Genomic DNA, 12,599 nt, shown 5'->3' with positions numbered 1-12,599 from the left:
CAGAAGGCATTCGATAAGGTGCCACATAAAAGATTATTGCACAAGATAAGAGCTCATGGAGTTGGGGGTAATATATTAGCATGGGCAGAGGACTGGCGAACTAACAGGAAACAGATAGTCGGGATAAATGGGGAATTTTCAGGTTGGCAAACTGTAACTAGTGGAGTGCCACAGGGATCAGTGCTGGGGCCTCAGCTATTTACAATCTATATCAATGACTTGGATGAAGGGACTGAGTGTAATGTAGCCAAATTTGTGGATGATAGAAAGTAGGAAGGAAAGTTGTGAGGAGGATACAAAGCATTTGCAAAGAGATATAGATAGGTTAAGTGAGTAGGCAAAAGTTTGGCAGATGGAGTGGGAAAATGAGAGGTTGTCCTCTTTAGCAGGAAGAATAGAAAAGTAGAATATTGTTTAAGTGGAGACAGTCTGCAGAACTCTGCTGTACAGAGGGATCTAGGTGTCTTGATACGTGAATCACAAAAAGTCAGCATGCAGGTACAGCAAGTAATTAGGAAAGCAAATGAAATGTTATTGCAAGGGGGATGGAATATACAAGCCGGAAAATCTTGCTACAAACTGTACAGGGCATTGGTGAGACCACACCTAGAGTACGATGTACAGTTTTGGTCTCCTTCGCATATACTTGCATTGGAAGCAGTTCAGAGAAGGTTCACTAGGCTGATTCCTGGAATGAGGGATTTGTCTTATGAGGAAAGGGTGAGCAGGTTAGGCCTATACTCACTGGACTTTAGAAGACTGTGAGGTGCTCTTATTGAAACATATAAGATTCTGAGGGGGGCTTGACAGGGTAGATGCTGAGAGGATGTTTCCCCTCATGGGGGAATCTAGAACCAGGGGACACAGTTCAAATTAAGGAGTTTTCCATTTAAGAAGGTGATGAGGAATTTCTCCTCTGAGGGTTGTTCGTGTTTGGAATTCTCTTCCCCAGCAAGCAGCAAGCTGGATCATTGAATATATTCAAGGCACAGTTAAAACAGATTTTTGATTGACAAGGCAGTCAAGGGTTATGGGCAAGGGCAGTCAGGAAAGTGGAGTTAAGGCCACAATCAGATCAGCCATGATCTTGTTGAATGGCGGAGCAGGCTTGAGGGGCCGAATGGCCTACTACTGCTCCTATTTCTTATGTTCTTACGTATAATAGCTCCAAGATGCACTGCAACAACTCACCAAGACTCCTTCGACAGCAGCTTCCAAACCTGCAACTTTTACTACTTAGAACAAGAGCAGCAGGCACATGGGAACACCACCACCTGCAAGATCCCCTCCAACTCACACACCATCCTGACCTGGAATTATATCGCTGTTCCGTCACTGTCGCTGGGTCAAAATCCTAGAACTCCCTCCCTAACAGCACGGTGGGTGTACCTACCTCACATGGACGGCAGCGGGTCAAGGCGGCAGCTCACCACCACCTTCTCAAGGGCAGTTAGAGATGGGTAATAATTGCTGGCCTTGCCAGGCACACAAACTGAAAATGAATTTTTAACAAGTTATTGTTCCCAATCACACAAGCTCAGTATCTCTGCTCCTCCAATTCTGGCCTCTTGTGCATTCTGATTTTCATTGTTCCACCATTGGAAGCTGTGCTTTCAGTTGCTTGGGCCCTAAAGCTCTGGAAATCCCTCCCCAAACCCCTCTCTCCTCCTTTAAGACACTCCTTAAAACCTACCTCTTTGACCAAGCTTTTGGTCACCTGTTCTAATGTCTCCTTATGTGGCTTTAGTGTCAAATTGATGATGCTCCTGTGAAGCTTTGGATGTTTTATTACATTAAAGGCGCTATATAAATGCAACTCCAGGCGCTGCTTCACAAACCACTGACCACCTCCAGGCGCGTATCCATTGTCTCTCGAGATAAGGAGGCCCAAAAGAAAAAAAGAAAAGAAAATGCAAATGGTTACCTGTTGATGAAGGTGAAATACTTCTGAAGGTAACTGATATCCACAGCACTTTTGCATAATTCCAGTTGTGTCTGGGGGTAATAGTGCACGTAGTTCACACACATTTCTTCATTGATTCCGAATCCCCCCTAAACACAGAGAACCCGAATGCAATCACATTGCACCTGTATCAACTCTCCACTCAGTCCGAAATCCTTTCATTCTTTCAAATATTTATCCAGCTCCCCTTTAACAGCGGCTTTGGATTCCACTCGCTCACTCTGGCTCTCTATCTCTCTGTCTGTTTATCTTTTTCTTTCTTTCTGTCTCCCTCTATCTCTCTGTTGGGCACAGATGAGGGAAATTCCGTACATGTGCAATGATATGGACAGTTACAACTGATGTGAGTGGTTAGGGATCAGACTAGTATTGACTGAAGGTGTTTTGAGTTACTCATGGTGAATGTGGGGAGGCGGGGGATTTGCAGATAACATGGAGCAAATGGATCAGATCCAGAGCATCTGCGATGGACAAGGAGATGCGATTGACCAGTGACAGATGTTTAATGTGGAGTGACGAGACTAAAGAAAGAGAATAGGCAGTAGCATAGGAACTAAATGTCCTTAGGACACAGGGAAGGGTCCAGGGACCTGGTGGGGTCTCAGTGAAACAGCGCAGGAAGGCAAACAAACTGGATCTCGATGCATGTCCAGGAAGTAATAATTCAGTGATAATTCCCCGCCTTGTTTTAAAACCTGTTACATCTCGAAGTACTGCCAGTTCTGATGAAAGGTCATTGACCTGAAACGTTAACTCTATTTCTCTCTCCACAAATGCTGCCAGACCTGCTGAGTATTTCCAGCATTTTCTGTTTCTCTCTCAGGATTCCAGTATTTTGCTCTTGTCTGAGAGTGAAGATATCAGTTCAAGAAGATGGGTCACTTCCTGCACTGGAATTTATGCACTTACCACTGTCACATGACCCCGGTCCTCAGTGTTGTACGTGCAGGAAGTTATCAGAACATCTCCCTGTTGAGAAGATCACATGATTAAGCTCAGGTTAAAGATAAATTACTGAATCAAAATAATTCTGTAAAGTACTAGGCTGGTGTTTGTGTGAAGCACTAGGGCTGGCTGACAAATCTGCAGTAAGTGCCTGCATCTCGAGAAGCTTCAGCTCAGAGATATTAGCTGCAGTCCAGCTGCAGATATTGGGAGGAATCAGGAGGGGCAGAGTGGACCTGGACACTGTGATCCAGGAGGCAGTCATATCACAAATGTTAGGAAGTGCTACAAGTCTAGTTAGTGGTCAGGGACAGGAGGGTGTGACTGCGAGTCAGGCAGGTATGGGGACCCCAGGTACACTGCCAGAGGAGCCTCAGCCTTTGCCCTTATCCAACATGTATGAGGTTCTTGCTGACTGTGTGGATGAGGGCAAAATCTGCAGGGTGGATGAGCAAACTGACTATGACACAGGAGGACATTCAAGTGGAAGGAATGAAAAGGAATGTGATCGTGGTAGAGGACAGTATAGGCAGGGGGTTAGAAACTGCTACCTGCAGCCAAGACCAAGGAGCCAAGGACTTCCACAGGTTGTGTTGCCTGCCTGGTGCCAGCTTTAAAGCCAGCTCCTCATGGCTGATTTTAATATTCTCATCCTTGTTTTCAAATCCCTCTGTGGCCTCAGCCCCTCCCTATCTCAGTAATCTCCTCCAGCCCCTCTGAGATATCTACTGTCCTCTAATTCTGGCCTCTTGTGCATCCCTGATTTTAATTGCTCCACCATTGGTGGCCGTGCCTTCAGTTCCTGAGGCCCTAAGCTGTAGAATACCCTCCCTACACCTCTCCGCTTCCAACTCACTTTCCTCTTTAAGGCACTCCTTAAAACCTACCTCTTTGACCAATCATCTGACCTAATACCTTCTTTTGTGGCTCGATGTCATATTTTCTTTTATAATGCTGCTATGAAGTGCCCTGGGACATTTCATTATGTGAAAGATGCTATATAAATATATATTGTTGTTATTAGAGAAGAACTTGGAGTGGGAGGGGGAGGATCCAGTTGCTGTGGTCCACATAGGTCAAATGAGGAATGAGGTTCTGCTGACTGAGTTTCAGTTGCTAGGATTCAAATTCATTAGTAGAATTTCAGACTTCTGGATTACTACCCGAGCCATGAACAAATTGGCATAGGGTCAAACAGATCAGGGAGTTGAATGTGTGGCTCACAGAGCGTTGTGGGGAACAGAGTGTTGTGGGGAACAGAGTGACGTGGGGAACAGAGTAACGTGGGGAGCAGAGTGTTGTGGGGAACAGAGTGACGTGGGGAACAGAGTGTTGTGGGGAACAGAGTGACGTGGGGAACAGAGTGTTGTGGGGAACAGAGTGACGTGGGGAACAGAGTGACGTGGGGAACAGAGTGTTGTGGGGAACAGAGTGATGTGGGGAACAGAGTGACGTGGGGAACAGAGTGTTGTGGGGAACAGAGTGACGTGGGGAACAGAGTGACGTGGGGAACAGAGTGATGTGGGGAACAGAGTGACGTGGGGAACAGAGTGTTGTGGGGAACAGAGTGACGTGGGGAACAGAGTGACGTGGGGAACAGAGTGTTGTGGGGATAAGAGTGACGTGGGGAACAGAGTGTTGTGGGGAACATAGTGACGTGGGGAACAGAGTGACGTGGGGAACAGAGTGACGTGGGGAACAGAGTGACGTGGGGAACAGAGTGTTGTGGGGAACAGAGTGTTGTGGGGAACAGAGTGACGTGGGGAACAGCGTGTTGTGGGGAACAGAGTGTTGTGGGGAACAGAGTGTTGTGGGGAACAGCGTGTTGTGGGGAACAGAGTGACGTGGGGAACAGAGTGACGTGGGGAACAGAGTGTTGTGGGGAACAGAGTGACGTGGGGAACAGAGTGTTGTGGGGAACAGCGTGTTGTGGGGAACAGAGTGACGTGGGGAACAGAGTGACGTGGGGAACAGAGTGTTGTGGGGAACAGAGTGTTGTGGGGAACAGAGTGTTGTGGGGAACAGAGTGACGTGGGGAACAGAGTGTTGTGGGGAACAGAGTGTTGTGGGGAACAGAGTGACGTGGGGAACAGAGTGACGTGGGGAACAGAGTGTTGTGGGGAACAGAGTGACGTGGGGAACAGAGTGACGTGGGGAACAGAGTGTTGTGGGGAACAGAGTGACGTGGGGAACAGAGTGTTGTGGGGAACAGAGTGTTGTGGGGAACAGAGTGACGTGGGGAACAGAGTGACGTGGGGAACAGAGTGCTGTGGGGAACAGAGTGACGTGGGGAACAGAGTGTTGTGGGGAACAGAGTGATGTGGGGGAACAGAGTGTTGTGGGAAACAGAGTGTTGAGGGGAACAGAGTGTTGTGGGGAACAGAGTGTTGTGGGAAACAGAGTGTTGTGGGGAACAGAGTGACGTGGGGAACAGAGTGTTGTGGGGAACAGAGTGATGTGGGGGAACAGAGTGTTGTGGGGAACAGAGTGACGTGGGGAACAGAGTGTTGTGGGGAACAGAGTGACGTGGGGAACAGAGTGACGTGGGGAACAGAGTGTTGTGGGGAACAGAGTGACGTGGGGAACAGAGTGTTGTGGGGAACAGAGTGACGTGGGGAACAGAGTGATGTGGGGAACAGAGTGACGTGGGGAACAGAGTGACGTGGGGAACAGAGTGATGTGGGGAACAGAGTGACGTGGGGAACAGAGTGTTGTGGGGAACAGAGTGATGTGGGGGAACAGAGTGTTGTGGGGAACAGAGTGACGTGGGGAACAGAGTGACGTGGGGAACAGAGTGCTGTGGGGAACAGAGTGACGTGGGGAACAGAGTGTTGTGGGGAACAGAGTGTTGTGGGGAACAGAGTGATGTGGGGAACAGAGTGACGTGGGGAACAGAGTGTTGTGGGGAACAGAGTGACGTGGGGAACAGAGTGACGTGGGGAACAGAGTGTTGTGGGGAACAGAGTGTTGTGGGGAACAGAGTGATGTGGGGAACAGAGTGACGTGGGGAACAGAGTGACGTGGGGAACAGAGTGTTGTGGGGAACAGAGTGACGTGGGGAACAGAGTGTTGTGGGGAACAGAGTGTTGTGGGGAACAGAGTGTTGTGGGGAACAGAGTGACGTGGGGAACAGAGTGCTGTGGGGAACAGAGTGACGTGGGGAACAGAGTGTTGTGGGGAACAGAGTGATGTGGGGAACAGAGTGACGTGGGGAACAGAGTGTTGTGGGGAACAGAGTGACGTGGGGAACAGAGTGTTGTGGGGAACAGAGTGATGTGGGGAACAGAGTGATGTGGGGAACAGAGTGACGTGGGGAACAGAGTGTTGTGGGGAACAGAGTGTTGTGGGGAACAGAGTGACGTGGGGAACAGAGTGTTGTGGGGAACAGAGTGATGTGGGGAACAGAGTGATGTGGGGAACAGAGTGACGTGGGGAACAGAGTGTTGTGGGGAACAGAGTGTTGTGGGGAACAGAGTGACGTGGGGAACAGAGTGTTGTGGGGAACAGAGTGACGTGGGGAACAGAGTGACGTGGGGAACAGAGTGTTGTGGGGAACAGAGTGACGTGGGGAACAGAGTGTTGTGGGGAACAGAGTGTTGTGGGGAACAGAGTGATGTGGGGAACAGAGTGACGTGGGGAACAGAGTGTTGTGGGGAACAGAGTGTTGTGGGGAACAGAGTGACGTGGGGAACAGAGTGATGTGGGGAACAGAGTGACGTGGGGAACAGAGTGACGTGGGGAACTGAGTGATGTGGGGAACAGAGTGACGTGGGGAACAGAGTGTTGTGGGGAACAGAGTGTTGTGGGGAACAGAGTGATGTGGGGAACAGAGTGACGTGGGGAACAGAGTGATGTGGGGGAACAGAGTGTTGTGGGGAACAGAGTGATGTGGGGAACAGAGTGTTGTGGGGAACAGAGTGTTGTGGGGAACAGAGTGACGTGGGGAACAGAGTGACGTGGGGAACAGAGTGCTGTGGGGAACAGAGTGACGTGGGGAACAGAGTGTTGTGGGGAACAGAGTGACGTGGGGAACAGAGTGATGTGGGGAACAGAGTGACGTGGGGAACAGAGTGACGTGGGGAACAGAGTGATGTGGGGAACAGAGTGACGTGGGGAACAGAGTGTTGTGGGGGAACAGAGTGACGTGGGGAACAGAGTGTTGTGGGGAACAGAGTGTTGTGGGGAACAGAGTGTTGTGGGGAACAGAGTGACGTGGGGAACAGAGTGATGTGGGGAACAGAGTGACGTGGGGAACAGAGTGACGTGGGGAACAGAGTGATGTGGGGAACAGAGTGACGTGGGGAACAGAGTGTTGTGGGGGAACAGAGTGACGTGGGGAACAGAGTGACGTGGGGAACAGAGTGTTGTGGGGAACAGAGTGACGTGGGGAACAGAGTGACGTGGGGAACAGAGTGTTGTGGGGAACAGAGTGTTGTGGGGAACAGAGTGACGTGGGGAACAGAGTGATGTGGGGAACAGAGTGACGTGGGGAACAGAGTGTTGTGGGGGAACAGAGTGACGTGGGGAACAGAGTGTTGTGGGGAACAGAGTGTTGTGGGGAACAGAGTGATGTGGGGAACAGAGTGACGTGGGGAACAGAGTGTTGTGGGGAACAGAGTGTTGTGGGGAACAGAGTGTTGTGGGGAACAGAGTGACGTGGGGAACAGAGTGTTGTGGGGGAACAGAGTGTTGTGGGGAACAGAGTGATGTGGGGAACAGAGTGACGTGGGGAACAGAGTGTTGTGGGGGAACAGAGTGTTGTGGGGAACAGAGTGATGTGGGGAACAGAGTGACGTGGGGAACAGAGTGTTGTGGGGGAACAGAGTGTTGTGGGGAACAGAGTGATGTGGGGAACAGAGTGTTGTGGGGAACAGAGTGACGTGGGGAACAGAGTGTTGTGGGGAACAGAGTGTTGTGGGGAACAGAGTGATGTGGGGAACAGAGTGACGTGGGGAACAGAGTGACGTGGGGAACAGAGTGTTGTGGGGAACAGAGTGTTGTGGGGAACAGAGTGATGTGGGGAACAGAGTGACGTGGGGAACAGAGTGTTGTGGGGGAACAGAGTGACGTGGGGAACAGAGTGTTGTGGGGAACAGAGTGTTGTGGGGAACAGAGTGATGTGGGGAACAGAGTGACGTGGGGAACAGAGTGACGTGGGGAACAGAGTGTTGTGGGGGAACAGAGTGACGTGGGGAACAGAGTGTTGTGGGGAACAGAGTGTTGTGGGGGAACAGAGTGATGTGGGGAACAGAGTGACGTGGGGAACAGAGTGTTGTGGGGGAACAGAGTGTTGTGGGGGAACAGAGTGACGTGGGGAACAGAGTGACGTGGGGAACAGAGTGTTGTGGGGGAACAGAGTGTTGTGGGGAACAGAGTGATGTGGGGAACAGAGTGACGTGGGGAACAGAGTGACGTGGGGAACAGAGTGTTGTGGGGGAACAGAGTGACGTGGGGAACAGAGTGACGTGGGGAACAGAGTGTTGTGGGGGAACAGAGTGTTGTGGGGAACAGAGTGATGTGGGGAACAGAGTGACGTGGGGAACAGAGTGATGTGGGGAACAGAGTGACGTGGGGAACAGAGTGATGTGGGGAACAGAGTGATGTGGGGAACAGAGTGTTGTGGGGAACAGAGTGACGTGGGGAACAGAGTGATGTGGGGAACAGAGTGTTGTGGGGAACAGAGTGACGTGGGGAACAGAGTGATGTGGGGAACAGAGTGTTGTGGGGAACAGAGTGTTGTGGGGAACAGAGTGATGTGGGGAACAGAGTGACGTGGGGAACAGAGTGTTGTGGGGAACAGAGTGTTGTGGGGAACAGAGTGTTGTGGGGAACAGAGTGATGTGGGGAACAGAGTGACGTGGGGAACAGAGTGTTGTGGGGAACAGAGTGTTGTGGGGAACAGAGTGATGTGGGGAACAGAGTGACGTGGGGAACAGAGTGTTGTGGGGAACAGAGTGTTGTGGGGAACAGAGTGATGTGGGGAACAGAGTGACGTGGGGAACAGAGTGTTGTGGGGAACAGAGTGACGTGGGGAACAGAGTGTTGTGGGGGAACAGAGTGACGTGGGGAACAGAGTGTTGTGGGGAACAGAGTGTTGTGGGGAACAGAGTGATGTGGGGAACAGAGTGACGTGGGGAACAGAGTGATGTGGGGAACAGAGTGACGTGGGGAACAGAGTGTTGTGGGGAACAGAGTGATGTGGGGAACAGAGTGTTGTGGGGAACAGAGTGTTGTGGGGAACAGAGTGATGTGGGGAACAGAGTGTTGTGGGGAACAGAGTGACGTGGGGAACAGAGTGTTGTGGGGAACAGAGTGACGTGGGGAACAGAGTGTTGTGGGGGAACAGAGTGACGTGGGGAACAGAGTGTTGTGGGGAACAGAGTGTTGTGGGGAACAGAGTGATGTGGGGAACAGAGTGACGTGGGGAACAGAGTGATGTGGGGAACAGAGTGACGTGGGGAACAGAGTGTTGTGGGGGAACAGAGTGACGTGGGGAACAGAGTGTTGTGGGGAACAGAGTGTTGTGGGGAACAGAGTGACGTGGGGAACAGAGTGACGTGGGGAACAGAGTGATGTGGGGAACAGAGTGTTGTGGGGAACAGAGTGATGTGGGGAACAGAGTGACGTGGGGAACAGAGTGATGTGGGGAACAGAGTGACGTGGGGAACAGAGTGTTGTGGGGAACAGAGTGATGTGGGGGAACAGAGTGACGTGGGGAACAGAGTGTTGTGGGGAACAGAGTGCTGTGGGGAACAGAGTGACGTGGGGAACAGAGTGTTGTGGGGAACAGAGTGATGTGGGGGAACAGAGTGACGTGGGGAACAGAGTGACGTGGGGAACAGAGTGTTGTGGGGAACAGAGTGACGTGGGGAACAGAGTGATGTGGGGAACAGAGTGTTGTGGGGAACAGAGTGTTGTGGGGAACAGAGTGATGTGGGGAACAGAGTGACGTGGGGAACAGAGTGTTGTGGGGAACAGAGTGTTGTGGGGAACAGAGTGTTGTGGGGAACAGAGTGTTGTGGGGAACAGAGTGACGTGGGGAACAGAGTGTTGTGGGGAACAGAGTGACGTGGGGAACAGAGTGTTGTGGGGAACAGAGTGTTGTGGGGAACAGAGTGATGTGGGGAACAGAGTGACGTGGGGAACAGAGTGTTGTGGGGAACAGAGTGACGTGGGGAACAGAGTGTTGTGGGGGAACAGAGTGACGTGGGGAACAGAGTGTTGTGGGGAACAGAGTGTTGTGGGGAACAGAGTGATGTGGGGAACAGAGTGACGTGGGGAACAGAGTGATGTGGGGAACAGAGTGACGTGGGGAACAGAGTGTTGTGGGGAACAGAGTGATGTGGGGAACAGAGTGTTGTGGGGAACAGAGTGTTGTGGGGAACAGAGTGATGTGGGGAACAGAGTGTTGTGGGGAACAGAGTGACGTGGGGAACAGAGTGTTGTGGGGAACAGAGTGACGTGGGGAACAGAGTGTTGTGGGGGAACAGAGTGACGTGGGGAACAGAGTGTTGTGGGGAACAGAGTGTTGTGGGGAACAGAGTGATGTGGGGAACAGAGTGACGTGGGGAACAGAGTGATGTGGGGAACAGAGTGACGTGGGGAACAGAGTGTTGTGGGGGAACAGAGTGACGTGGGGAACAGAGTGTTGTGGGGAACAGAGTGTTGTGGGGAACAGAGTGACGTGGGGAACAGAGTGACGTGGGGAACAGAGTGATGTGGGGAACAGAGTGTTGTGGGGAACAGAGTGATGTGGGGAACAGAGTGACGTGGGGAACAGAGTGATGTGGGGAACAGAGTGACGTGGGGAACAGAGTGTTGTGGGGAACAGAGTGATGTGGGGGAACAGAGTGACGTGGGGAACAGAGTGTTGTGGGGAACAGAGTGCTGTGGGGAACAGAGTGACGTGGGGAACAGAGTGTTGTGGGGAACAGAGTGATGTGGGGAACAGAGTGACGTGGGGAACAGAGTGACGTGGGGAACAGAGTGCTGTGGGGAACAGAGTGACGTGGGGAACAGAGTGATGTGGGGAACAGAGTGACGTGGGGAACAGAGTGTTGTGGGGAACAGAGTGATGTGGGGAACAGAGTGTTGTGGGGAACAGAGTGATGTGGGGAACAGAGTGACGTGGGGAACAGAGTGTTGTGGGGAACAGAGTGATGTGGGGAACAGAGGTTTCACCGGTGCCAGTACTGGAGAAAGAGTGTGCTGTTCCATTGGGACGAGCTCCACTTAATCCAGGCTGGTGCCAGTGTCCAGGGAATTGTACAACTACAGCTGCAGACACAGCTTTCAACTAAAAAGAGTGGGGGAGGATTCAAGTGAAGGGAGCTTTAGAAATCTAAAGAGAAAAGTGCAGACCACAGAGCAGTGTAACAATTTGGGTCAAAATAAACATAGTGTGACAGAAAGGGACAAAAATACATTTCTCCTCATCTCAGTCATTAATGACTGACCCGTTATCCTGAGACTGTGCGCCCATGTTATAGATTCCCCAGCCAGGGGGAAACAGCCTCTCAGTGTCTACCCTATCCAGCCCCTTCAGAATCTTAGATGCTTCAATGAGATCACCTCGCATTCTTCTAACCTCCAGAGAGTATCGGCCCAATTTATTCAGCTTGTCATCATAGGGAACGCTTCATCCCAGGGACCAATCTAGTGAACCTTGGCTGTCCCACCTCCAATGCAATTATATCCTTAGATATGGAGATCAAAATGGCACACAGTATTCCAGGTGTGGTCTCATCAAAACCCTGTCCAATTGCAGCAAGACTTCCTTATTCCTGTACTCCAATCCCTTTGAAATAAAGGCCAACATCTCATTTTCCTTCCTATATGATTGCTGTACCTGCATACTAACTTTCTGTGTTCCTTGTACAAGTACACCCACGTCTCTCTGAATATCAACATTTAATAGTTTCATACCTTTTAAAAAATATTCTGCTTTTCTATTCTAACTACCAAACCTCATTCTTCCCTACATTATACTCTGTCTGGCCCACTCACTTATCCTGTATATATCTCTTTGCAGTCTCTTTCTGTTTTCCTTACAGCTTATATTCCCACCTAGCTTTGTATCATCAGCAAAATTGGATACGTTACTCTCGGTCTCTTCATTTCAGTCATTAATTTTGGTTGTAAATAGCCTAGGCCCCAGCACTGATCCTTGTAGCACTCCACAAGTTACAGCTTGTCAACTTGAAAATGACCCATTAATCCCTACACTTTGCTTCCTGTCCATCAACCAATCCTCCATCATGCTAATATATAACCCCCAACTCCATGAGCCCTTATCTTGCGATTAAACCTTTGATGGGAACTTTATCAAATGCCTTTGGAAATCCAAGTATACTAGACCTACTAGCTTCCCTTTATCTATCCTACTAATTACATTCTCAAAAGACTCTAAGAACTTTGTTAAACACGATCTCCCTTTCGTAAAACCACGTTGACTCCAGATAATCATACTATGATTTTCTAAGCACATTGTTAAAACTTCCTTAATAATAGGTTCCAGATTATTATTCCAATAGTTTCAATGTGCTTTATCTAAATGCTTGAAGCATTTGTAACAAGATAGATGAATTAACGGCACAAATAGAGATAAATGGGTTTAATCTAATAGTCATTACTGAGATATGGTTGCAAGGTGACCAAGGCTGGAAACTAAATTTTCCAGGTTACTTGAGGT

General features: G+C 50.3%; 1 protein-coding gene across 1 annotated transcript in view; it reads right to left on the bottom strand.

The window, feature by feature from the left end:
* The window catches only part of dbh (dopamine beta-hydroxylase (dopamine beta-monooxygenase)), a 61,168-nt gene that overhangs the window by 1,861 nt on the left and 46,708 nt on the right, over positions 1-12,599 (bottom strand). Inside the window, exons 9-10 of the mRNA XM_068011829.1 lie at positions 2,873-2,932; positions 1,925-2,052 (exon numbers count right to left, since the gene is read on the bottom strand). Of these exons, the coding sequence (XP_067867930.1) occupies positions 1,925-2,052; positions 2,873-2,932 (188 nt within the window). The remainder of the gene's footprint in view (positions 1-1,924; positions 2,053-2,872; positions 2,933-12,599) is intronic.

The sequence above is a fragment of the Heterodontus francisci genome, chromosome 32 (genome assembly GCF_036365525.1).
Source record: "Heterodontus francisci isolate sHetFra1 chromosome 32, sHetFra1.hap1, whole genome shotgun sequence".
NCBI lineage: Eukaryota > Metazoa > Chordata > Chondrichthyes > Heterodontiformes > Heterodontidae > Heterodontus > Heterodontus francisci.
This window is presented reverse-complemented; position numbering and strand designations above follow the sequence as displayed.